At 46.9% G+C, this 27,411-nt stretch overlaps 1 protein-coding gene across 1 annotated transcript in view; it reads right to left on the reverse strand.

Annotated features, from left to right (window-relative positions):
• DNAH1 (dynein axonemal heavy chain 1) overlaps positions 1 to 27,411 on the reverse strand; it is a 220,518-nt gene that overhangs the window by 24,252 nt on the left and 168,855 nt on the right. The window contains exons 57-67 of the mRNA XM_078777248.1: positions 24,999 to 25,190; positions 24,759 to 24,890; positions 24,390 to 24,515; positions 21,590 to 21,709; positions 15,592 to 15,735; positions 13,161 to 13,321; positions 12,031 to 12,256; positions 11,604 to 11,799; positions 10,477 to 10,628; positions 6,549 to 6,748; positions 3,249 to 3,393 (exon numbers count right to left, since the gene is read on the reverse strand). Of these exons, the coding sequence (XP_078633374.1) occupies positions 3,249 to 3,393; positions 6,549 to 6,748; positions 10,477 to 10,628; positions 11,604 to 11,799; positions 12,031 to 12,256; positions 13,161 to 13,321; positions 15,592 to 15,735; positions 21,590 to 21,709; positions 24,390 to 24,515; positions 24,759 to 24,890; positions 24,999 to 25,190 (1,794 nt within the window). The remainder of the gene's footprint in view (positions 1 to 3,248; positions 3,394 to 6,548; positions 6,749 to 10,476; positions 10,629 to 11,603; positions 11,800 to 12,030; positions 12,257 to 13,160; positions 13,322 to 15,591; positions 15,736 to 21,589; positions 21,710 to 24,389; positions 24,516 to 24,758; positions 24,891 to 24,998; positions 25,191 to 27,411) is intronic.

Below are 27,411 nucleotides of genomic sequence, written 5' to 3' on the forward strand. Positions count from 1 at the left end.
GAACATCATGATCTCTGACCCTGCTGTGCTTCTCAGAATGACCCAGTCTTGCAACCGAGAGCACCTCGATGAAGCCCTCAAAGACCCCTCAACTCTACTCCTCATCAAAAATTTGCATAAAATTTGCATAATTTTGCATAAAATTTGCAGCAGTAATTTGCATAAAAATGGTATGTGGGACATTTTTTCAGCTTGGGGCCATAGCTAGTCATTTTCTACACATTTTTTCCAATCTAGAAACACTGATTAGAAGTATATCTCCGGGGGGTGCAGAGGGACCTAGTCTTCCTACTAGACTATTCACTTTTCACGGAGTATGAGCGTTCTATATATTTTCAATTCAGTGCGCCCGTGATTTGTGGCATAGACATGACCATTGGGCCTTCACGGTGTAATTTGTGCGAGGCTTTTGTCCGAGTGAGCTTGAGTCGAGAGGGCGAATGTACGGGTTGGGAATGTACGGGTCTCCCTTCCCCCGCCCGGCAACGCCGGTACTGGAGGACGTCACAGGATCGGTGAGTCTCCAAAATCCGCTTCGTGCTGTTGCGAATATGCAGGACTATGTCCGATTGTTGTGCTGCTCTCCGACCATGAGAACTGCAACGTCATTGTTGACTGGCCATCCCCTTGCCTCCCCCCTCCGTCCCCCATTCCCTTCCCCCTCCCCCTCCCCTCCATTTCCCCCTCCCCCTCCCTTTTCCCCCCTCCCCCTCCCCCTCCCCTCCCCCTCTCTTCCCCCTCCACCCTACCCCCTCCCCTTCTCCCCTCCCCCTCCCTTTTCCCCCTCCCCTCCCCCCTCTTCTCCCCTTCCCCCCCCATTCCCCTCCCCTCCCCCCGCCCAGCAATGCCGGGTACTTCTGCCGGGTCCCCCCCTCCCACTCCCCCTCTCCCCTCCATTTTCCCCCTCCCCCTTCCTTTTCCCCCTCCCACTCCCCCTCTCCCTCCATTTTCCCCCTACCCCTCCCTTTTCCCCCTCCCCCCTCCCCCTCCCTTTTCCCCCTCTCTTTCCCCCTCCCCCCCTCTTCTCCCCCCCCCCGTTCCCCTCCCCTCCCCCACCCAGCAATGACGGGTACTTCTGCCAGGTCACTCCCCTCCCCCTCCCCTCCCCCCTCCCACCCCTCCCCCCTCCCATCCCTCACCCTCCCATCCCTCACCCTCCCCATCCCCCCCTCTTCCCTCTCCCCTCCCACCCCCTCCCATCCCTCACCCTCCCCATCCCCCCCTCTTCTCCCCCTCCCCCTCCCCCTCCCACTCTTCTCCCCCCTCCCCCTCCCCTTCCCACTCTTCTCCCCTCCCCGGCAATGCCGGGTACTTCTGCTAGTAAAATATAAAATACAATAAAATGAAAACTAATACCAAAAGTGACAGTAAAAGGAGCACCAATGTCGAATAAAAATAAATAATCACTTGAAATAATCACTTAAAATGAAAATAATCACAAAACGACCAAATTCAATGGTGAATAATCACGTAAAAATCATAGTATCCGGATCCAGATCTTCACCAAAATCTAATCAATTCGTCCTTGTCACACGTCGAACCTGTCCAAGTTTAGTCCGAATTCATCCACAACTTTTTTGAGATATCCTGCTCACAAACAAACAAATAAATAAAAAATCACTCATGGAGCAACACTTGACAAAGGAGAGCAAAGTAGAACGACATTCAGTAGAGCATTCTTTTAACCTCAAAAATAGTTGGTCGTTGAATTCAGTTCACTGATATGCAAATCGTCTTCACATTTCAAGTCAATCGGATGAAAATTGAGGATTTCAGAAATTTGTAAAGGTTTTTGACCTTTTGGCCTATGTTGACCTATTGGCCTATGCTGATCTCAAAAATAATTGGTGGTTTAATTCATTTAGCTGATTATGTTAATCCAATTCAAATTTCAAGTCCGTTGGATGAAAATTGAGGATTTTAGAGATTTGGAAAAAAGTGGTTGACCTTTGGCCTATGTTGACCTTTTGACGTCAAAAACAAATAGGATTTTGTCGGACCACGAACTCTACCATTTGGTGAAGTTTTGTAAAGATTGGATTAAAATTGTGACTTATAGGCAAGTATAAGTGAGCGGACAAAGAAACACACAAACACACACACACAAACAAAGAAACACACAAATAAACACACACACAAACAAACACACACACAAACAAACACACACACAAATAAACACACACACAAACAAACACACACACAAACAAACACACACACAAATAAACACACACAAACAAACACACACAAACAAATACACACACACACACACACAAACACACACACACACAAACAAAGAAACACACAAATAAACACACACACAAACAAACACACACACAAATAAACACACACACAAACAAACACACACAAACAAATACACACACACACACACACACAAACAAACACACACACAAACAAACACACACACACAAACAAATACACACACACACACAAACAAACACACACACAAACAAACACACACAAACAAATACACACACACACACAAACAAACACACACACAAACAAACACACACACAAACAAACACACACACAAATAAACACACACACAAACAAACACACACACAAACAAACACACACACAAATAAACACACACACAAACACACACACAAATAAACACACAAACAAACACACACACAAACAAACACACACACAAATAAACACACACACAAACAAACACACACACAAACAAACACACACACAAATAAACACACACACAAACAAACACACACAAACAAATACACACACACACACAAACAAACACACACACAAACAAACACACACACAAACACACACACATACACAAACCGGAGTGATCAACATGCCTGCCAATTTTTTTTTTTTGGCCAAATAACAACACAAGGGTGAAATATAACCTCTGTTCACCTTTGGTGATGGAGGTAACAAAACACCTTTTAGATACCGGTACAGTGATAAGGTGAAGACTCATTGCCACAGCAACGTATTGAAGCAGATCGGAAGAGTCAAATAAGGGACATCGTCTAACTGTGGACCCCCACTGTCTCGCATGAGCTTAGATCTTGCCGTTAGACAAATTAATAACATATACACGAGCAGACAAAGCTCATGAGTAGGTAAGGGATACAACATGCTCAAGGGTAAAGAGCATGACTGGATGATCACAGGGAAAAGTTTCAAAGCTTGCGATGAAATGAAACTGTTCACGTGAGTTTATCACTCGTGAGCTGTACCTGCCGTGGTGCAATCCGTACCTGTGGCTCGATGAACCTCTGGCCGAGATTTACGGCTATGAAGTTCTGCAGGGCACCCGTGACACGGTCAGCACGTAGGCAGCGCAGGAGGAGTAACCGAGCGAACTGGCACAAGACGTCGCTCCATGGCTCGTTCAAACTCTCGCTGTCAGGGCAGGTGCAGCAAAGAGCTTGTTACACCTACGTATTATGATGGGCACCTTGCTTGTAGCACATCGACATCGCTCGGTGCTTTACCATACCTCATCTTACTAGAATTCACCAAATGTCTGTCTGCTCCCAGGTACCGCAAAAACGGCTCAACCGATCACAACGAAATTTTGGGTGGGTAATCCTGGGACCCCCTGGAGTAAAATAGGCTGTATTGGTTTTCCTTTTTTTCCCCAATTTTTCCAATTTTCCAGTTTTTCCAGTTTTCCAAGTTTTCCCAATAATATGAACAATATTTTTCCAACAATATTTACCGATATGAACAGTGATTTGGCTTTTATTGAAATTCTACAAATACTGTTTAGATTTTGATGATTTGCGTGTGATATGATTCAACGGATGTTTATATAAATCGTTAAAAAAAATTTTTAAAGCCTTACATTTCTGATATTTTACCTTTTCATTTGGGCCTCCCCATTGAAGCCCCACCTGTAGGGCAGGTACCGTTGCTAGAAAACATAATACACCCATCTAAATGTGTTTATAGGTGAGACGACGGGCATAAGGAAGCTTTGCTTTACCATAAGGTGCTCCTCCTCTCATCAGCATCCATACCCTTGTGATGGTTACACCAAAAGGCTCTGAGGTCCACCTGAGTGCAAGACCTAAAGATCGATACTCGTTGCACATTCTCGCAACTTAGATGTGTACGTTTGTTCCCTGGGGTTTTGGTGACACGACGGACGACTGTGTTTTCCAGTCCCACATTGTGGAATGCATATTGTTTAGGAGCTTCGGGCGAGCATTTGCCTTGTAAGTTGTAAAGATCCGAGCACGATATCCAAGCGGGCCTTTGGGGCCCAGGTGCTGGAAACGCTTACAAATCATGAATGTTTCCGTGGCAAAGAAACAATCCGGGATAGGTAACCCCTAGCAGCCATGAAAATCGAACCCATGCCAGTGAGGGCAATGTATCAAGGTTCTACCCACTCCACTACCAAACCATCATTGGGGCAATAGAAGATGAGGAAGAAGAAGAAGAGGGAGAAGAAGAAGCAGCACTTCTTTGCTTCTTCAGACGCATAGGGCTGCTGAGGCTAGGGGGCACAATCCTGGATAGGTCGCCACTCTGACGCAGGACCCCCAAATGGCTCATTATTCCCATTAAGCTGGTACTCGTTTTGCCAACCTCAGAAGGATGACAGCCTGAGTCCAACCTACCTGGTGTTACTTAACAGCGCCTAACATCTTAAGCCAGCCACCTTAGCAGTTAAGCCAACATCAGGCTTATTGGGGGCAATACAACAACACACAACAACATGCATTTTAAGGCCATTTTCCCTGCTAGAGCGGGGGTTAGCCTTGCGGTCCCCATGACAATCTTCTCCATTTTGCCCGATTTTCTGCAATGGGGCAATACCAAGGCTAAATTCATTGTATATGTTGAGTGAAAGGTTTTTTGGGGGGTTTTTTTTTTGCCATACCAAATCATGAATGCCATACAGCCATGCTGGTCTATAAACCGCCATGATGGTCTATAAACCGCCATACTGGTCTATAAACCGCCATACTGGTCTATAAACTGCCATGCTGGTCTATAAACCACCATGCTGGTCTATAAACTGCCATGCTGGTCTATAAACCACCCTACTGGTCTATAAAGCGCCATACTGGTCTATAAAGCGCCATGATGGTCTATAAACCGCCATGATGGTCTATAAACCGCCATACTGGTCTATCAACCGACATACTGGTCTATAAACCGACATACTGGTCTATAAACCGCCATGCTGGTCTATAAACCACCATAATGGTCTATAAACCGACATACTGGTCTATCAACTGCAATACTGGTCTATAAACCGCCACGCTGGTCTATAAACTGCCATGCTGGTCTATAAACGGCCATACTGGTCTATAAACCGCCATGATGGTCTTTAAACCGCCATGCTGGTCTATAAACCGCCATACTGGTCTATCAACTGCAATACTGGTCTATAAACCGCCATGCTGGTCTATAAACCGACATACTGGTCTATAAACGGCCATACTGGTCTATAAACCACCATGCTGGTCTATAAACTGCCATGCTGGTCTATAAACCACCCTACTGGTCTATAAACCGCCATACTGGTCTATCAACCGACATACTGGTCTATAAACCGACATACTGGTCTATCAACTGCAATACTGGTCTATAAACCGCCATGCTGGTCGATAAACCACCCTACTGGTCTATAAAGCGCCATACTGGTCTATAAAGCGCCATACTGGTCTATAAAGCGCCATACTGGTCTATAAAGCGCAATACAGGTTTATAAAGCGCCATATTAGTCTATAAACCTCCATACTGGTCTATAAACAGCCATACTGGTCTATAAACCGCCATACTGGTCTATAAACCGCAATACTGGTCTATAAAGCGCCATACTGGTCTATAAAGCGCCATACTGGTCTATAAAGCGCAATACAGGTTTATAAAGCGCCATATTAGTCTATAAACCTCCATACTGGTCTATAAACAGCCATACTGGTCTATAAACCGCCATACTGGTCTATAAACCGCAATACTGGTCTATAAACCGCCATGCTGGTCTATAAACCGACATACTGGTCTATAAACCACCATGCTGGTCTATAAACCGCCATGCTGGTCTATAAATCGCCACGCTGGTCAATAAACCGCCATGCTGGTCTATAAACCGCCATGCTGGTCAATAAACCGCCATGCTGGTCAATAAACCACCATGCTGGTCAATAAACCACCATGCTGGTCTATAAACCGCCATTCTGGTCTATAAACCGCTATGCTGGTCTATAAACCGCCATACTGGTCTATAAACCGCCACACTGGTCTATAAACCACCATGCTGGTCTATAAACCTCCATGATGGTCTATAAACCGCCATGCTGATCTATAAACCGCCATGCTGGTCTATAAACTGCCATGCTGGTCTATAAACCGCCATGCTGGTCTATAAACCGCCATGCTGGTCTATAAACCGCCATGCTGGTCTATAAACCGCCATACTGGTCTATAAACCACCATGCTGGTCTATAAACGCCACTGCAGCCCACGAGTTCTGAGAATGAAAATCTTGAAAATGGTGGAAGAATTAACAGATGATAAATGTGAAAGTAGGAGCTAACCTCTGTGGATCAAGACTGTCGAAGAGTGGCCGCAGCTTGATGACATGTCTGGGCAGGTCTGCAGCTAAGTCTTGAAAGCGCGGGAGAGCCGTGAAAGCCTGTAGGCCACGCCAAGCCCGCTCGGACAGCCATTCAGGAACGGGGTTCGGACGCACCACGGCAGGTGCAGCACCCCCGGTCAGTAAGAACTGCCATTCCTCCTGCACACAAACAGTGAATTGCCTTCTCTGCAAATCTTTCGCATGAACACATGACTTGCTTGCATGTCAAGGAAACTTAAACACAGGATAAAGGATAAGGTCCATTGGTCCATCATTCCTGTGATATAATTCTCACCCCATTAACTTGATCTACCTGCCTATGAGAGGAGATGGGATGTTGAAAGAGGTACGAGAAGGATGAATGAATGAATGAATGAATGATTGTTTTAACGCCATTTTCCCCCGCTAGAGCGGGGGTTAGCCTTGCGGGCCCCATGACAATCATGGTTCCCTGTTTAAGGCAATGTTTTTTTTAATGGCTGGATGCCCTTCCTGATGCCAACCCTGAGTCGCCTCTTACAATGCGCAGGGATACGGTGTACCTATTGTAAATTGGGGTACACACCGGCATCATTCATCCCAGCATGCTGGTACTCAATTTGCCGACCTCGGAAGGATGACAGGCTGAGTCAACCCCCCTGGCGTCAATTCAGCGATCGACCGGATTCGAACTCAGGATCCTAGGATCCCAAGCCGGCACCCTAACCGCTAAGCCAACGAACCCAGGATCCTAGGATCCCAAGCCTGCACCCTAACCGCTAAGCTAACGAACCCAGGATGCTAGGATCCCAAGCCAGCACCCTAACCGCTAAGCCAACGAACCCAGGATCCTAGGATCCCAAGCCTGCACCCTAACTGCTAAGCCAACGAACCCAGGATGCTAGGATCCCAAGCCAGCACCCTAACCGCTAAGCCAACAAACCCAGGATGCTAGGCTCCCAAGCCTGCACCCTAACCGCTAAGCCAACGAACCCAGGATCCTGGGATCCCAAGCCTGCACCCTAACCGCTAAGCCAACGAACCCAGGATGCTAGGATCCCAAGCAGGCACCCTAACCGCTAAGCCAACGAACCCAGGATCCTAGGATCCCAAGCCGGGCCCCTAACCGCTAAGCCAACGAACCCAGGATGCTAGGATCCCAAGTCGGCACCCTAACCGCTAAGCCAACGAACCCAGGATGATAGGATCCCAATCCTGCACCCTAACTGCTAAGCCAACGAACCCAGGATCCTAGGATCCCAATCCTGCACACTAACCGCGAAGCCAACGAACCCAGGATCCTAGGATCCCAATCCTGCACCCTAACTGCTAAGCCAACGAACCCAGGATCCTAGGATCCCAATCCTGCACCCTAACCGCTAAGCCAACGAACCCAGGATGCTAGGATCCCAAGCCTGCACCCTAACCGCTAAGCCAACGAACCCAGGATGTAAGGATCCCAAGTCTGCACCCTAACCGCTAAGCCAACAAACCCAGGATGCTGGGATCCCAAGCCGACACCCTAACCGCTAAGCCAAAGAACCAAGGATGCTCGGATCCCAAGCCAGCACCCTAACCGCTAAGCCAACGAACCCAGGATGCTAGGATCCCAATCCTGCACCCTAACCGCTAAGCCAACGAACCCAGGATGCTAGGATCCCAAGTCGGCACCCTAACCACTAAGCCAACGAACCCAGGATGCTAGGATCCCAATCCTGCACCCTAACTGCTAAGCCAACGAACCCAGGATCCTAGGATCCCAATCCTGCACCCTAACCGCTAAGCCAACGAACCCAGAATCCTAGGATCCCAATCCTGCACCCTAACTGCTAAGCCAACGAACCCAGGATCCTAGGATCCCAATCCTGCACCATAACCGCTAAGCCAACGAACCCAGGATCCTGGGATCCCAAGCCAGCACCCTAACCACTAAGCCAACGAACCCAGGACCCTAGGATCCAAAGCCGGCACCCTAACCGCTAAGCCAACGAACCCAGGATCCTGGGATCCCAAGCCAGCACCCTAACCGCGAAGCCAACGAACCCAGGATCCTAGGATCCCAAGCCGGCACCCTAACCGCTAAGCCAACGAACCCAGGATTCTGGGATCCCAATCCTGCACCCTAACCGCTAAGCCAACGAACCCAGGATCCTGGGATACCAAGCCTGCACCCTAACCGCTAAGCCAACGAACCCAGGATCCGAGTATCCAAAGACGGCACCCTAACCGCTAAGCCAACGAACCCAGGATCCTAGGATCCCAATCCTGCACCCTAACCGCTAAGCCAACGAACCCAGGATTCTGGGATCCCAAGCCTGCACCCTAACCGCTAAGCCAACGAACCCAGGATCCGAGTATCCAAAGACGGCACCCTAACCGCTAAGCCAACGAACCCAGGATCCTAGGATCCCAATCCTGCACCCTAACCGCTAAGCCAACGAACCCAGGATTCTGGGATCCCAATCCTGCACCCTAACCGCTAAGCCAACGATCCCAGGATCCTGGGATCCCAAGCCTGCACCCTCACCGCTAAGCCAACGAATCCAGGATCCCAAGCCTGCACCCTAACCGCTAAGCCAACGAACCCAGGATGCTCGGATCTCAAGCCAGCACCCTAACCGCTAAGCCAACGAACCCAGGATGCTAGGATCCCAATCCTGCACCCTAACCGCTAAGCCAACGAACCCAGGATCCTAGGATCCCAATCCTGCACCCTAACTGCTAAGCCAATGAACCCAGGATCCTAGGATCCCAATCCTGCACCCTAACCGCTAAGCCAATGAACCCAGGATCCTAGGATCCCAATCCTGCACCCTAACCGCTAAGCCAACGAACCCAGGACCCTAGGATCCAAAGCCGGCACCCTAACTGCTAAGCCAACGAACCCAGGATCCTAGGATCCCAAGCCTGCACCCTAACCGCTAAGCCAACGAACCCAGGATGCTAGGATCCCAATCCTGCACCCTAACCGCTAAGCCAACGAACCCAGGATCCCAATCCTGCACCCTAACTGCTAAGCCAACGAACCCAGGATCCTAGGATCCCAATCCTGCACCCTAACCGCTAAGCCAACGAACCCAGGATCCTAGGATCCCAATCCTGCACCCTAACCGCTAAGCCAACGAACCCAGGACCCTAGGATCCAAAGCCGGCACCCTAACTGCTAAGCCAACGAACCCAGGATCCTAGGATCCCAAGCCTGCACCCTAACTGCTAAGCCAACGAACCCAGGATCCTGGGATCCCAAGCCTGCACCCTAACCGCTAAGCCAACGAACCCAGGATCCTAGGATCCCAAGCCTGCACCCTAACCGCTAAGCCAACATCAAGCTGGTGGTAGAAGGATGAATGGAAGGAAAACGATCAAGAGGGAGGAAAAGAAGGATGCTATTAGACATCGGAAAACTGAAGGTAATTAGGAGAACTGAAGGGAAAAGCACAAAGAAGAGCTGACTTGGAGAAGATAGAATTGAGGTGAAGCTGTCTCAGTGCAGACTACGACTGATGAAGGTGATGACGACCATCACACAATGGCCTTCGCTTTCTTAAAGATACAGCATGTTGGATAATTAATGTCTAAAGCCTAAATGAATATGGGATGTCAGGCTTTTTGTCCCCACGAGTGACGCCGGCAACCACGGCGAACACCACACCAGGATGGCAATCTCTATTTTAGTCTTGAAAGCGCGGGAGAGACGTGAAGGCCTGTAGTAGGCCTGGCCAAGCCCGCTCGGACAGCCATTCAGGACGGAGATCAAGAAGATCTTTTAAAGGTTACTTTTTAAACGGAGAACATCTCGGAGTGACTCTGCTTTGTGGGTTTTTCAGGATTAAAGCGAAAACCGCTGGATTTCCATCACCGTAACTCCACCGAGCCATGGTGTGTGCAGCATTATGTGTACGGCTTACCGAGTGCAGTTTTCCAGAGTGAATCAGGATCTGGGCACACACGAGCACGGCGAAGAGAAGCTTGTGCTGTTCGAAGAGACTGCGGCACACGCGGCTGTACAGGGCGAACGTGAAGTATTCGTTGATATTGTTTATCCTCTGCTCCAAACAGTCTGCGCCAGCAGGAACAGGAGGAACAAGGCCTAATAATGAAGCTGGAGTAAAAGCCACAGCAAAGTAATTTATAGAGCGTGAAGGAAGGTAACACTTGTACAAATGTATCAGAAGTATCGAATATGGCACTAATCACTCTCTGTCATGTGTTCTTGCTTTTCCATGAGACTAGATCCCATATACAACAACACAACACAACACAACATGCATTTTAAAGGCCATTTTCCCTGCTAGAGCGGGGGTTAGCCTTGCGGTCCCCATGACGATCTTCTCCATTTTGCCCTATTTTCTGCATCTCTTGTTAACCCCCTTGCCCGCATTTCTTCTTCCACTATCTTCAGCCAAGTCTTTCTCAGTCTTCCCCGTCCTCTACTTCCTTCTACATTCATTTCCATCACTCTTCTCAACCAGTCACTTTCATCCTTCCTCAACACATGACCAAACCATCTCAACCTGTTCCTCTTCACAGCATCAATCACAGGCTCTATTCCCATCATCTTTCGCAATTCATCATTTGTCTTCCTCTCTCTCAATGATACTCCACACATCCACCGAACCATTCGCATTTCCACCCTTTCCAGCCTTCGTTGCTGCTCTACGTTCATTACCCATGTCTCGCTCCCATAAATCATAACACTTCTCACACATGCAGCATACACCTTTCCCTTCAGCTTCAGCGACACTCCCCTCCTCATCAGCACGCCACTCAGTTCCCGAAACTTCTTCCATGCACATCTCACTCGAGCAACCGTTGCTGAGTCTGATCCACCTTCTCCATTCAGCATGTCTCCGAGGTAGCAAAATGTTTTCACACCTTCCAGCTTCACGCCGTCTCCAAGATCCAACTCAACATTTCCTCCCAGATCTGGATCCCATATACAAAGCCCAATTATGTTTTTTATGGCCGAACAATCAAGGCCACATATCTAGTTTTTCCTTTCATACAACAGGGTCTCTACGTCACTCCCTCGTACCTGCGCGCTCTGAGGCAACAATTCCATGCATGAAGCTACGCAGGAACCAATCCAAGGAATACTGATACATTGGATCCACGTTTGCCATGTTGGACACGCAGAAGAAGAGGATCCGAGTCCGCATGGCTACGGGGATGTACTGCATCCTTGTAACATCGATATCTTTCTCCGTCTGCTCTGCGCTCGCCACCTTGGCCTATTTTGGTGGCAACGCGTGTGGTTACATCATCGATCCGTCCATGCAAGATCATCCTGACAAACTAGAAATATAGGAATTTAAGCATGCGTTTCAAGTCCTGCACATTTATCATGTAACATGCATCGACGGAGACATTCACAAGGTAAAGTTTGCTTCTTTCAATTAGCTTTCACCATCTTTTTTGTAGTCAACAAATTGATGTTCAGAATAAAGCAGGTACAACCGTACCTTGATGTCAGCTGCTGTCACTTTGGAAGCCTCTAGGACCTGAATCAACTCCTCGTCATCCACGGGATTGCCCTCCGACGAGCTCAACCGCCGCAGGATCCTGTCCTCGATGGCTTCCAGGTCTTGGCGCATTTTTGCCCCGCTTCTGATCAGCTGATTCTTTGCCTCCTCGAGGTCTGGACGCTCATTGGCCACCACCATACACAGCAACTGGTCTTCCAAACCACTGATGGTTTATCACAAACATGTCCAGTTACGTGGTGGTGACAAAATGACATTATGTGGAGGTAAATTCATTGTTTCGGTGTGCTATTATATAACAAGGTGATGGAACGATCAACTGCAGCGAGTACACTATCTTGTTTGAACTAACAACAGTGCGTTAGTTATAGAGGAATTTTACGTAAGTGTTGCAGGCCTGGACAGTAAGGTCCTGTTGCTGCAGGTAGGAACATGTTTCAGGTAGAAATTATATTCCAATGAACTTCCAATAAGTGATTCATGTGATGCAGGCTCAAAACGAAGAGATGCTTGCATGGAGGTTCAGGTCAATACATTCTCAACTACAGGACTGCGATCGGAGATCAAGGGCGGTCCCCGGTATAGCCAACTTGGAATATTATCCAATTGGTAGCACACTTGAAATTCTACCTCATACTGAAAACAAATGTTTTTTCCCCTTCCGGGAACCATAATGGGAAAAAAAAAAATTAACAATGGGGAAGTAAATAAATAAATAAATAATAACGGAAAAATTAAATCATTGAAAATTGAAAAATATTTAAATAGTTGAAAATTGGAGAAAATAAATAAATAAAGAAAACAAATAATTGGAAAAAAATAACGTAAAAAAATAAATAATTGCAAGTGTGAAATGAGTGAAAAAAATGTTTTTTTTGAAAAATGCGGAAAATAATAAATATACAGCATTAAATAATTGAAAATTGGGGAAGAAGTAAATAATTGCAAATTGGGGAATAATTAAATAATTGAAAATTGAAAAAAATCAACTAATTCAATAATCAAAAAATTGGATATTGAAAAAATGATTTCTTCAAAAGCCTCACCATGGAAACCAAGACTAAACACTTATTGCGTCCCTCCGGGAACCATAATTACACATTGCTCACCTTGGTGAAAGTGTGAAGTTGATGAGTGTGACCTTGGTGGACCTTTCAGGTGTATAATGTGGATTCGGTAGTTTGGTAGTTATGTACAAATGAAAATCCTCGTGGTATGGGATCACCGAGTCACCCAGACGAATCATCAGTACGCCCTGGTGCACGAACGTCTGTGTGGGCACCAGACACAAAAGGTCCCGGACAAACGTCAAATGTAGCTTTATCAAATAATTTCCTTTCGCTCGATTATTCGGCTCCGTGGAGCCTGTTTTGTGTGGTTGGGGGTAATCATTGTTCTCAACTAAAGGGATATAGACTGGGCACAGATTACCAGGAGTTTCGATCAACATTTAAATATGTGTAGAACACGTGCATATAAATAAATAAATTACACAAATAATCAAGGCGGAATGTTGAGTGAATAATTCAAGTGGTCATCATGAATATTCCAAATTTCCCATGAAAACCATAGCAGGATGGACGAGTTATTACCCTCGCCAGAGGAGAGGGCATTGCATTTGAGTCCGTCTGTTTGTTTGTTTGTCCGCGGAGAATAAATATGATTTTCTCTGCAACCGTTGGTCCGATTGATAGGAAATTTTCACCACAGATGCAACTCCACCTGTGTAATTTTTCATTGATAATTATGACGTAATAGGTCAAGTGGTATGGGCACCAACTTGGAAAAACCGAAAAACTTTGCACCTCTATATCTCCGAAAACGCTGTATAGAAAAAACTGAGACATGGCTCATTGTAAAGAACTCTCCATGGGAAATAAAATATTGTTACGGAACCGGAGTACGGCACTCCCCTTATGGGGGGGGGGGGGGGTTAATCCCCCCTTCTATTTTCACTGGCCGTCTCCGCTCCTGACGCTACACAGCTACCTCCGGAAAGGCAGGTGCGCAGCCCCGTTCGTACCGCGGACAGATGTTAATTGCCGAGCGGTTTTAGCAACCGCGGCACGAACTATTAACAGAACTAGACCCGATCCTTCAACGTTGGCCAAATCGTGCCACAGGTATTCAATGAGGGAAAAGACAAGGACGAAACGGATGTAAAGGAAATAAGAACAAAGGTAGGAAATACAAATATGATTTATTTACTAATTACTATTTACACAATCAAAGAAACCAAGGAAGAAGGAAGAATAAGAAAATAATTACAGAAAGAGGGACGGACCAGTAGGACACAGTGCAACGCTAGCTTACCTATGGCAGTCTTACTTAAAAACCCAGGACAGAACAAACAAAGACAGACTCACACGAATGGGAAATGAAGGCAGGCACGAGTGGCTGGAAAGGGGGGAAGGTTCAGCTCGGACCAGAGGGATGGCTGGACGGACGAGGCGGGATCACAAGGCTGGGGAGGATGCGGGTCCGGTCCGTGTAAACGGCAAGGCTCGAGGTGAGCGGCCGCCGATCCTCCGCAATCTGGGTCGCACGGTCGCGTTGCTTCGCCGCAGCGGGTCGAAAACTGCACGTCAAAGCTCCACTTTCATCTCCTCCTTCACTGACTGCTCCGTGCGCCCTCCTTACTCATCTCCCTATGTAGTCCCTCCGCCACCCTTTTATTGCTTTTCCCGCGATCAAGCCGCGGGTTAAGAGGGCACACCTACCGAGTCGCTCTCCGCAGTGCCGATTGGTGGGCACGGGCTCTTCCTGGCTCCGCCCATGATGACGAGGGGCGGGCCACGCCCTGCTTCTCCGAGCTGACCACGTGCGTAATGGAGTTTGGGGTGATTCAAGCGAGCCCCAGCCAAAGGGCAGCGAACGCTGCCGGCAATTGCGTTTTGGTGGCAATTGAAAGGGGATTCTACCTTATTTTATTTGGTGCGATGCAGTGTCAACTAATGGAAGACAGAACCTTAACCTAATACACAGAATAAGGAGATAACTACTAAAAAAGGAAATCTATGATTTGCTACGTGATTGTATATGGAATAACTAAGGGGACGACCTTTGACCTTTATACACAAACTGGAGGGTGATATTTACAACAAGCTTCATTACAATGATAATAAAAAACCCACAACACAATTCTCAAATCCACAACAATATGTTATAGGTGCCTCCATTATGACGTCATAATTCAACAAGTACAAAACTTCATCCGATCAGGCAAAATTTCTTGAGCGTCATCCATGGATAAATTGGTGGAGAGAAAAAATGATGACGTCATCGGTCACGTGGCCATGTTAGTTTTAACAGAAAAGCCTTAAAAACAACTAAAACACGTCCTGGCGAGGGTCTGCAATCTCCGCTTGCTCTTTCTTGTTATTATTTGTGTGTCCTCTCCCTTATCTGCCTATTCACCTCAGTCAGTTTATGCCACCATTTGAAGTGGTGAAGTCATCATCATCATGACAAAGTGGTGAAACAATGAGAATGTTTTGAGAGGACTCGGCAATTTCCGGGCAATTATGTGAGTTTCAGAACCTGGCGCAGGAGTATGGGCTCAAGAGATGGGTCCAGATCCTCCGCCACATTCTCCAGCAGACAGGACTTGCCAAACCGAACTGCGTTCTCAAGGCTCCGCATAAGGTCTCGGTCTGACAGCTTCAACACCTCAAGGTTTCTCTCCTGCAACACAATCAACGTATCACCTTTTGCACAGTCTTCCACCTTTTATTCCCATTCATCACATCCAACTATTAACCCGCTGCGCCACATCCAACCATTCATCCCCTGTACCACATTCAAACATTCATCTCCTGTACCACATTCAACCATTCATCTCCTGCACCACATCCAACCATTCATCCCCTGTACCACATCCAACCATTCATCCCCTGTACCACATTCAACCATTCATCCCCTGTACCACATTCAACCATTCATCCCCTGTACCACATTCAACCATTCATCTCCTGCACCACATCCAACCATTCATCTCCTGCACCACATCCAACCATTCATCTCCTGCACCACATTCAACCATTCATCTCCTGCACCACATCCAACCATTCATCCCCTGCACCACATTCAACCATTCATCTCCTGCACCACATCCAACCATTCATCTCCTGCACCACATTCAACAATTCATCTCCTGCACCACATCCAACCATTCACCCCCTGTACCACATTCAACCATTCATCCCCTGCGCCACATTCAACCATTCATCCCCTGCACCACATTCAACCATTCATCTCCTGTACCACATTCAACCATTCATCCCCTGCGCCACATCCAACCATTCATCTCCTGTACCACATTCAACCATTCATCCCCTGCGCCACATTCAACCATTCATCCCCTGTACCACATTCAACCATTCATCCCCTGCACCACATCCAACCATTCATCCCCTGCGCCAGATTCAACCATTCATCCCCTGTACCACATTCAACCACTCATCCCCTGTACCACATTCAACAACTCATCCCCTGTACCACATTCAACCATTCATCTCCCGCACCACATCCAACCATTCATCTCCTGCACCACATTCAACCATTCATCTCCTGCACCACATCCAACCATTCATCTGCACCACATCCAACCATTCATCCCCTGCACCACATTCAACCATTCATCCCCTGTACCACATTCAACCATTCATCTCCTGCACCACATCCAACCATTCATCCCCTGCACCACATTCAACCATTCATCTCCTGGACCGCATTCAACCATTCATCTCCTGCACCACATCCAACCATTCATCCCCTGCGCCACATCCAACCATTCATCCCTGTACCACATTCAACCATTCATCCCCTGTACCACATTCAACCATTCATCCCCTGCACCACATCCAACCATTCATCCCCTGCGCCACATCCAACCATTCATCTCCTGCACCGCATTCAACCATTCATCCCCTGCACCACATCCAACCATTCATCCCCTGCGCCACATCCAACCATTCATCTCCTGCACCACATCCAACCATTCATCCCCTGTACCACATTCAACCATTCATCCCCTGCACCACATCCAACCATTCATCCCCTGCACCACATTCAACCATTCATCCCCTGTACCACATTCAACCATTCATCTCCTGCACCACATCCAACCATTAATCCCCTGCACCACATTCAACCATTCATCTCCTGGACCGCATTCAACCATTCATCTCCTGCGCCACATCCAACCATTCATCCCCTGCGCCACATCCAACCATTCATCCCTGTACCACATTCAACCATTCATCCCCTGTACCACATTCAACCATTCATCCCCTGCACCACATCCAACCATTCATCCCCTGCGCCACATCCAACCATTCATCTCCTGCACCGCATTCAACCATTCACCCCCTGTACCACATTCAACCATTCACCCCCTGTACCACATTCAACCATTCATCTCCTGGACCGCATTCAACCATTCATCTCCTGCACCACATTCAACCATTCACCCCCTGTACCACATTCAACCATTCATCTCCTGGACCGCATTCAACCATTCATCTCCTGCACCACATCCAACCATTCATCCCCTGCGCCACATCCAACCATTCATCCCTGTACCACATTCAACCATTCATCCCCTGTACCACATTCAACCATTCATCCCCTGCACCACATCCAACCATTCATCCCCTGCGCCACATCCAACCATTCATCCCCTGCGCCACATCCAACCATTCATCCCTGTACCACATTCAACCATTCACCCCCTGTACCACATTCAACCATTCATCCCCTGCACCACATCCAACCATTCATCCCCTGCGCCACATCCAACCATTCATCTCCTGCACCACATCCAACCATTCATCCCCTGTACCACATTCAACCATTCATCCCCTGCACCACATCCAACCATTCATCCCCTGCGCCACATCCAACCATTCATCTCCTGCACCACATTCAACCATTCATCTCCTGCACCACATCCAACCATTCATCCCCTGCACCACATTCAACCATTCATCTCCTGCGCCACATCCAACCATTCATCTCCTGTACCACATTCAACCATTCATCCCCTGCACCACATCCAACCATTCATCTCCTGCACCACATTCAACCATTCATCTCCTGCGCCACATCCAACCATTCATCTCCTGTACCACATTCAACCATTCATCCCCTGCACCACATCCAACCATTCATCCCCTGCGCCAGATTCAACCATTCATCCCCTGTACCACATTCAACCAATCATCCCCTGTACCACATTCAACCATTCATCCCCTGTACCACATTCAACCATTCATCCCCTGCGCCAGATTCAACCATTCATCCCCTGTACCACATTCAACCATTCATCCCCTGTACCACATTCAACCATTCATCTCCGGTACCACATCCAACCATTCATCCCCTGTACCACAGTCAACCATTCATCCCCTGTACCACATTCAACCACTCATCCCCTGTACCACATTCAACCATTCATCCCCTGCACCACATCCAACCATTCATCCCCTGCGCCAGATTCAACCATTCATCCCCTGTACCACATTCAACCATTCATCTCCGGTACCACATCCAACCATTCATCCCCTGTACCACATTCAACCATTCATCCCCTGTACCACATTCAACCACTCATCCCCTGTACCACATTCAACCATTCATCCCCTGCACCACATCCAACCATTCATCCCCTGCGCCAGATTCAACCATTCATCCCCTGTACCACATTCAACCATTCATCCCCTGTACCACATTCAACCATTCATCTCCGGTACCACATCCAACCATTCATCCCCTGTACCACATCCCACCATTCATCCCCTGTACCACATTCAACCATTCATCCCCTGTACCACATTCAACCATTCATCCCCTGTACCACATTCAACCATTCATCCCCTGCACCACATCCAACCATTCATCTCCTGCACCACATTCAACCATTCATCCCCTGTACCACATTCAACCATTCATCTCCGGTACCACATCCAACCATTCATCCCCTGTACCACATTCAACCATTCATCCCCTGTACCACATTCAACCATTCATCCCCTGCGCCACATCCAACCATTCATCTCCTGCACCACATTCAACCATTCATCCCCTGTACCACATTCAACCATTCATCTCCGGTACCACATCCAACCATTCATCCCCTGTACCACATTCAACCATTCATCCCCTGTACCACATTCAACCATTCATCCCCTGTACCACATTCAACCATTCATCCCCTGTACCACATTCAACCATTCATCCCCTGCGCCACATCCAACCATTCATCTCCTGCACCACATTCAACCATTCATCCCCTGTACCACATTCAACCATTCATCTCCGGTACCACATCCAACCATTCATCCCCTGTACCACATTCAACCATTCATCCCCTGTACCACATTCAACCACTCATCCCCTGTACCACATTCAACCATTCATCCCCTGCACCACATCCAACCATTCATCCCCTGCGCCAGATTCAACCATTCATCCCCTGTACCACATTCAACCATTCATCCCCTGTACCACATTCAACCATTCATCTCCGGTACCACATCCAACCATTCATCCCCTGTACCACATCCCACCATTCATCCCCTGTACCACATTCAACCATTCATCCCCTGTACCACATTCAACCATTCATCCCCTGCACCACATCCAACCATTCATCTCCTGCACCACATTCAACCATTCATCCCCTGTACCACATTCAACCATTCATCCCCTGTACCACATCCAACCATTCATCTCCGGTACCACATCCCACCATTCATCCCCTGTACCACATCCCACCATTCATCCCCTGCACCACATTCAACAATTCATCCCCTGTACCACATCCAACCATTCATCCCCTGTACCACATCCCACCATTCATCTCCTGCACCACATCCCACCATTCATCCCCTGTACCACATCCAACCATTCATCCCCTGCACCACATCCCACCATTCATCCCCTGTACCACATCCCACCATTCATCTCCTGCACCACATTCAACCATTCATCCCCTGTACCACATTCAACCATTCATCCCCTGTACCACATCCAACCATTCATCTCCGGTACCACATCCAACCATTCATCCCCTGTACCACATCCCACCATTCATCTCCTGCACCACATCCCACCATTCATCCCCTGTACCACATCCAACCATTCATCCCCTGCACCACATCCCACCATTCATCCCCTGTACCACATCCCACCATTCATCTCCTGCACCACATTCAACCATTCATCCCCTGTACCACATTCAACCATTCATCCCCTGTACCACATCCAACCATTCATCCCTTGTACCACATTCAACCATTCATCCCCTGTACCACATCCAACCATTCATCTCCGGTACCACATCCCACCATTCATCCCCTGTACCACATCCCACCATTCATCTCCTGCACCTCATTCAACCATTCATCCCCTGTACCACATTCAACCATTCATCCCCTGTACCACATCCAACCATTCATCTCCGGTACCACATCCAACCATTCATCCCCTGCACTACATTCAACCATTCATCCCCTGTACCACATCCAACCATTCATCTCCGGTACCACATTCAACCATTCATCCCCTGCACCACATCCCACCATTCATCCCCTGTACCACATCCAACCATTCATCCCCTGCACTACATTCAACCATTCATCCCCTGTACCACATCCAACCATTCATCTCCGGTACCACATCCCACCATTCATCCCCTGTACCACATCCCACCATTCATCTCCTGCACCACATTCAACCATTCATCTCCTGCGCCACATCCAACCATTCATCTCCTGTACCACATTCAACCATTCATCCCCTGTACCACATCCAACCATTCATCTCCGGTACCACATCCAACCATTCATCCCCTGCACTACATTCAACCATTCATCCCCTGTACCACATCCAACCATTCATCTCCGGTACCACATCCCACCATTCATCCCCTGTACCACATTCAACCATTCATCCCCTGTACCACATCCCACCATTCATCTCCTGCACCACATTCAACCATTCATCCCCTGTACCACATTCAACCATTCATCCCCTGTACCACATCCAACCATTCATCTCCGGTACCACATCCAACCATTCATCCCCTGCACCACATCCCACCATTCATCCCCTGTACCACATCCCACCATTCATCTCCTGCACCACATTCAACCATTCATCCCCTGTACCACATTCAACCATTCATCCCCTGTACCACATTCAACCATTCATCCCCTGTACCACATTCAACCATTCATCCCCTGTACCATATCCAACCATTCACCCCCTGTACCACATCCAACCATTCATCCCCTGTACCATATCCAACCATTCATCCCCTGTACCACATTCAACCATTCATCCCCTGCACCACATCCAACCATTCATCTCCTGCACCACATTCAACCATTCATCCCCTGTACCACATCCAACCATTCATCCCCTGTACCATATCCAACCAGTTACACAGCCATTTGCAGCACCGACTCGTAGAATTAGCAGTCAGCAAAGTAACCAGGAAACACCCAAACTCAGGTAAGTCTCGTCAATGGCTCACCAGGTTTTTTATCCAGCGGTTAGCTTGGCCCTGGGGGTCGATGAACAGCGGCCAGTTGCGTGAAAACTGCATCAAGAGGCTGTTTTCCACAGACAGTGTATCTTTGGGCAGTCCTGCAATCTGAATAAGAAAACAAGGGATAAAAAAGAAATCTCGTGTTGTTGAAACAGAAATATTGTGCGAGGACAAGTACAACAGTCACCAAGGGGCAGCACAGAACCACCTTTAGAGGCCATTTTTCCCTGCAGAGCAGGGGTTGGCCTTTTTTTGGGATAATCACTCAATCAATTTGGGATATTTTTTGGGATAATCACTCAATCAATTTGGGATATTTTTCGGGATAATCACTCAATCAATTTGGGATATTTTTTGGGATAATCACTCATTTCACTTGGTGATTATTTGGGATAATCACCGCAGGCAGGTAGGTGGTCTTTCTGTCTTCTACCGACTCCTCTCCGGCCTTGCACCCCCAGCTCTCTCTGTGCTCTGTCCCCCAAATATTCCTACAGGTCGCACAAGATCTGCCAGCAACCCTCTGATGGTTAAACTGCCGAAATCTCGGCTCTCCGCTCACCTTCACTCTTTCATTCCTCTTTTCTCCCGCCTCTGGAACAAACTCCCTCACTCCCTTCAATCCCACTCCTCCCTCCAGGTCTTTAAAACAGCTGTTCACCACCATCTCTTATCTTCCCCCATCCAAAACCTTGATCTTTTCTACCCCCGCTAATTCACCCCAGATCCACCTTGTTTGAAATTCCAACTTCTTTCCTGGAAGTCCTGGCAGTGTCCATATGTTTTATACCTCTCCCACTGCCCCCTTCCCACGCCCCCCCCCCCCCAAAGCCCTCGCCCTCTCTCAGATCTCTCGATGTCTCCATGTCTCTCGGTCCCTGCTCTCAAATGTTGTGTTTGTGTCCTTCCCCCTCTCTCCCCATCTTGTCTACCGCTCCCTATGTTATATGTTTTATGTGTCGGTTTGTCTTTCTGTGTGATTAATGTTCGCTCTTTCACGAGCCTCGATCTTGTATACAAAAAAAAAAAAAAAAAAAAAAAAAAAATCAATTTGGGATATTTTTTGGGATAATCACTCAATCAATTTGGGATATTTTTTGGGATAATCACTCAATCAATTTGGGATAATTTTTGGGATAATCACTCAATCAATTTGGGATATTTTTTGGGATAATCACTCAATCAATTTGGGATATTTTTCGGGATAATCACTCAATCAATTTGGGATATTTTTCGGGATAATCACTCAATCAATTTGGGATATTTTTTGGGATAATCACTCAATCAATTTGGGATATTTTTCGGGATAATCACTCAATCAATTTGGGATATTTTTCGGGATAATCACTCAATCAATTTGGGATATTTTTTGGGATAATCACTCAATCAATTTGGGATCTTTTTTGGGATAATCACTCAATAAATTTGGGATAATTTTTGGGATAATCACTCAATCAATTTGGGATATTTTTTGGGATAATCACTCAATCAATTTGGGATAATTTTTGGGATAATCACTCAATCAATTTGGGATATTTTTTGGGATAATCACTCAATCAATTTGGGATAATTTTTGGGATAATCACTCAATCAATTTGGGATAATTTTTGGGATAATCACTCAATCAATTTGGGATATTTTTGGGATAATCACTCAATCAATTTGGGATAGTTTTTGGGATAATCACTCAATCAATTTGGGATAATTTTTGGGATAATCACTCAATCAATTTGGGATATTTTTTGGGATAATCACTCAATCAATTTGGGATAATTTTTGGGATAATCACTCAATCAATTTGGGATATTTTTCGGGATAATCACTCAATCAATTTGGGATATTTTTTGGGATAATCACTCAATCAATTTGGGATATTTTTCGGGATAATCACTCAATCAATTTGGGATATTTTTTGGGATAATCACTCAATCAATTTGGGATATTTTTTGGGATAATCACTCAATCAATTTGGGATATTTTTTGGGATAATCACTCAATCCATTTGGGATATTTTTTGGGATAATCACTCAATCAATTTGGGATATTTTTCGGGATAATCACTCAATCAATTTGGGATATTTTTTGGGATAATCACTCAATCAATTTGGGATATTTTTCGGGATAATCACTCAATCAATTTGGGATATTTTTCGGGATAATCACTCAATCAATTTGGGATATTTTTCGGGATAATCACTCAATCAATTTGGGATATTTTTTGGGATAATCACTCAATCAATTTGGGATATTTTTCGGGATAATCACTCAATCAATTTGGGATATTTTTTGGGATAATCACTCAATCAATTTGGGATATTTTTCGGGATAATCACTCAATCAATTTGGGATATTTTTCGGGATAATCACTCAATCAATTTGGGATATTTTTTGGGATAATCACTCAATCAATTTGGGATCTTTTTTGGGATAATCACTCAATAAATTTGGGATAATTTTTGGGATAATCACTCAATCAATTTGGGATATTTTTTGGGATAATCACTCAATCAATTTGGGATAATTTTTGGGATAATCACTCAATCAATTTGGGATATTTTTTGGGATAATCACTCAATCAATTTGGGATAATTTTGGGGATAAAGACGGAGATAATCAAAAACTGTTTTTTTAACAAACTTTTTATTTTTTAAAACTCTGCCCGAACTGTGTAACCTGCTGCCATTATTATCCTCGAAAATATGCATCAAAGTATAATGTTTCATCGTCTTGCCGCCCAGAAGCACGACGAGGAGAACGCAAGACAATGACGACGATGCACCTGTACCTGCCAAGATTGTATCTTCAAAGGATCCCCAAATGTTCCCACCAGGGTTGGATCATGGCTGTGTGGAACGTCAAACTCGTCGAGATACGAAAGCCATTCCTTCGTAAGCCTGGCTCTGTACTCCCCCTGTGAAAGGGCTCATAACACTGACACCTGTACACCAATATTACAATGTATGTGCTATTATCGTCGATGGGTATGTGAAACAAATCGAGCAAGAGTGCTGGTGAATCGGAAAGCTGGAGAGTGCGAAGTCGGTAGAGCGACAAATAGCAGAACGTTAATGCGGAAGATAAAGACCCCAAGGGCGATATATCTGATGGACCAGACTTACACGGTCAGTTAGAAACGATATGGTGAGAGGCTTACTGAGAAGGGTCCCAGGTAAACAACAGAAGCAGCCGAGAGCAGCACATCACCTATGATGTTGCCGAGCAGATTGTCAAGCTGTGCAACGGCATCCTGCCATCGTACACGCTCGTCCGCAAGGCCTCCGATGAGCTAGGCATGCCATAGACAGGGAAGGGGAAAGTGTATGTGGCACAAAACCAGAAACGGAATTCGAGGTGTTCAATGAACTCCACATAGTGTCCCCTGTACGAGTCAAACCTTGTCTGCACGCAACAGCCTCTGCTCACACTGCAGGCAGCGTTCCTCAAGCTGCTTCCGCTTTATAACGCATTCCGTGTACGTCTTCTGAAGGGTTGCAATTCCGCATTCGACCTCCTCCAAGCGTGACTTTGCTTCATCCAGGACCTTCTGAGTCTTCTCCAGGTCATCCTGGGCCTCCACCAAGGCTTGCTGTGGACAGACCCCAAACACAATGGCAAACAAATACACTCACACGTTCCGTACATATGCATACTCATGGCCGTTGATAAAGAAGAAGAATAGAAAATAAAAACCTTCTTCCAGCTAACTACCATATAGAGGGACAGTCATGCAGACAAGATAAACCCTTGTCATTCGATATTTTGGGGGAAAAAAAAAACCAATGAGACTCCATGGTATTGTCTCGTCCGCAGCTAGTTAACACCAGCCTTGGACAGATGAACCGAACCAGCCTCAACTCCCGAGGCGATCTCCCAATTATAGCAGTTACTGCGCGCGCACGATGGAAGAGACATGAAGCGTTTAACTACACAAAAACACGGGTTTATTCCGAAACCCAAACCAAGAACATGACAACGAAAACATGTACCAATAATTATTTACAGCAAAACAAGGTTTGGAATGAAAATAAAGGAAATAAATGCCGAGGTAAAATTATACGGTGAGGTACCTCTACACAGGCACAAATTACGCACATGGGGAAAAGCAAGAAAATAATAGTTCACGGTCCAGCACACTCAACTGGCCCCAAAATGGATCCTGTGGTAAGGTCGGCGGCTGTCGAAGCCCAGAGCCAACAGGCGGGAAGCCTGACAAAATGGCGGCAACGCCATGCGTCGAAAGCGCCCAGTATCGAGGCGGGTGGCGAGCATGGCCCCCGTCCCTTCTCTGTCCACCGTTTCGCACTCCTTCGGCGTGAGAAAGGAAAGAAATCCTCCTTTTTGGGGAAGGAAGAAAAGCGTCCTGCCGCAAGCACACCCGAGACAACGAGCCTCATAGGTCGCACCGCCAACGCGCTCTCCTCAGAAGCAAAAGCTCCAAGCTTCTTCTCCAGCAAGAACCAATCGCACCCTCTCCTTTACCCAACCAATTGCGAAGCTTCTTGCTGCCGCTCGCACACGTCATCCGGCCACGTCACTTGGAGGCGTGGTCTGCCGGCCCTGTTCCCCTGCCCACCATACCATGGTCGCTCCGCCTCTCCTGGGAGGGTCTTCCCTGTATCGTGTCCATGGAGCGTCATTAGCTTGGCCGGCTGCCGTCTTGCTTGACCGGCGATACTGGAAAAAATGTTAGGGATGGTCACAGAGGGCATCACACGAACAGGGGGAGTTAACCTTAAACCCTACTATTAATTAACACGTCATCATCCCTCGTATGATGAACATTTAAACACAGCCTTAAGCAACATTTTCCCTACTTAGTACATCGAAATGCTCCTACATGTCACTTGGTCCATAGTATTTCTATACAATTCTACCTTTCCTACTGTATTCTCTTACCTACCCCCATAAACGTAACAGTATTAAGTAATGTCAAAGGCCTACTGCACTAGTGTGAGCGCTCACAATGATGCATGCCACCCAGGTATACGGTGATGTAAACTTCAAGGGAACTGAATGAGATAAAAGTGCACTTTAGCAAGGTTCAGCTGATCTAGTAGATCAAAGTTGAGATTTTTCATCAAAAACACGACAACATGTACTACTTATTTAACGGCCCCAATGACGTCTACCTTCATGTGGGGTCGGCCAGGGAACATTTTTGGCCCAAGTTTTTCATGGCATGCAAGTTTTCAACGTTTATGGCCCAAGCTGGTCAAGCCTGATGTTCAGGTGTAGGTAATATGTTGAGGAATTTGTCTGTTGCACCGGGGATAACTCACCTACCTTTCACGTAAGACACCGTGGAATATTTAACATCCACCAAGATCAACTAATGACAGCAAATGGGACACTATTCAAGGGACAGTAAATTTGCAATGCAACGGCCCACCTGGGAAGCACCAGTGTGATTGTTTATAGTCATGTCTGGAATCAAAACCAGACTAGACAAGGTACAGACATTCACTTCTAAGCTCTCTAGCTTGGGTTTGAATCCCGACCCAGCTATAAACGGTCATCCTAATGTTTCACAGGCAGGCTGATTCATCAATTTGTGTGCCGTCCCTCGGATGGACGTTAAACTATATTGAAGTCCTTCCTTGGCACACCTGAGCTCCTCACCACATACAAGGCTTTCATCCGCAGCTCAATGGAATACTGCTCTCCCCTCTGGGCTGGTGCTCCTGCCTCACACCAAGCTCGTCTTCACGCTGTTGAAACCAAAGCGTTCAGAACCATTGGAATCTCCGCGATGAAGCTAACTCCGAGGGCCTCTCACTTACTCACCGCAGGCAGGTTGGTGGTCTTTC

The sequence above is a fragment of the Myxine glutinosa genome, chromosome 5 (assembly GCF_964187855.1).
Source record: "Myxine glutinosa chromosome 5, kmMyxGlut1.1, whole genome shotgun sequence".
Lineage (NCBI taxonomy): Eukaryota > Metazoa > Chordata > Myxini > Myxiniformes > Myxinidae > Myxine > Myxine glutinosa.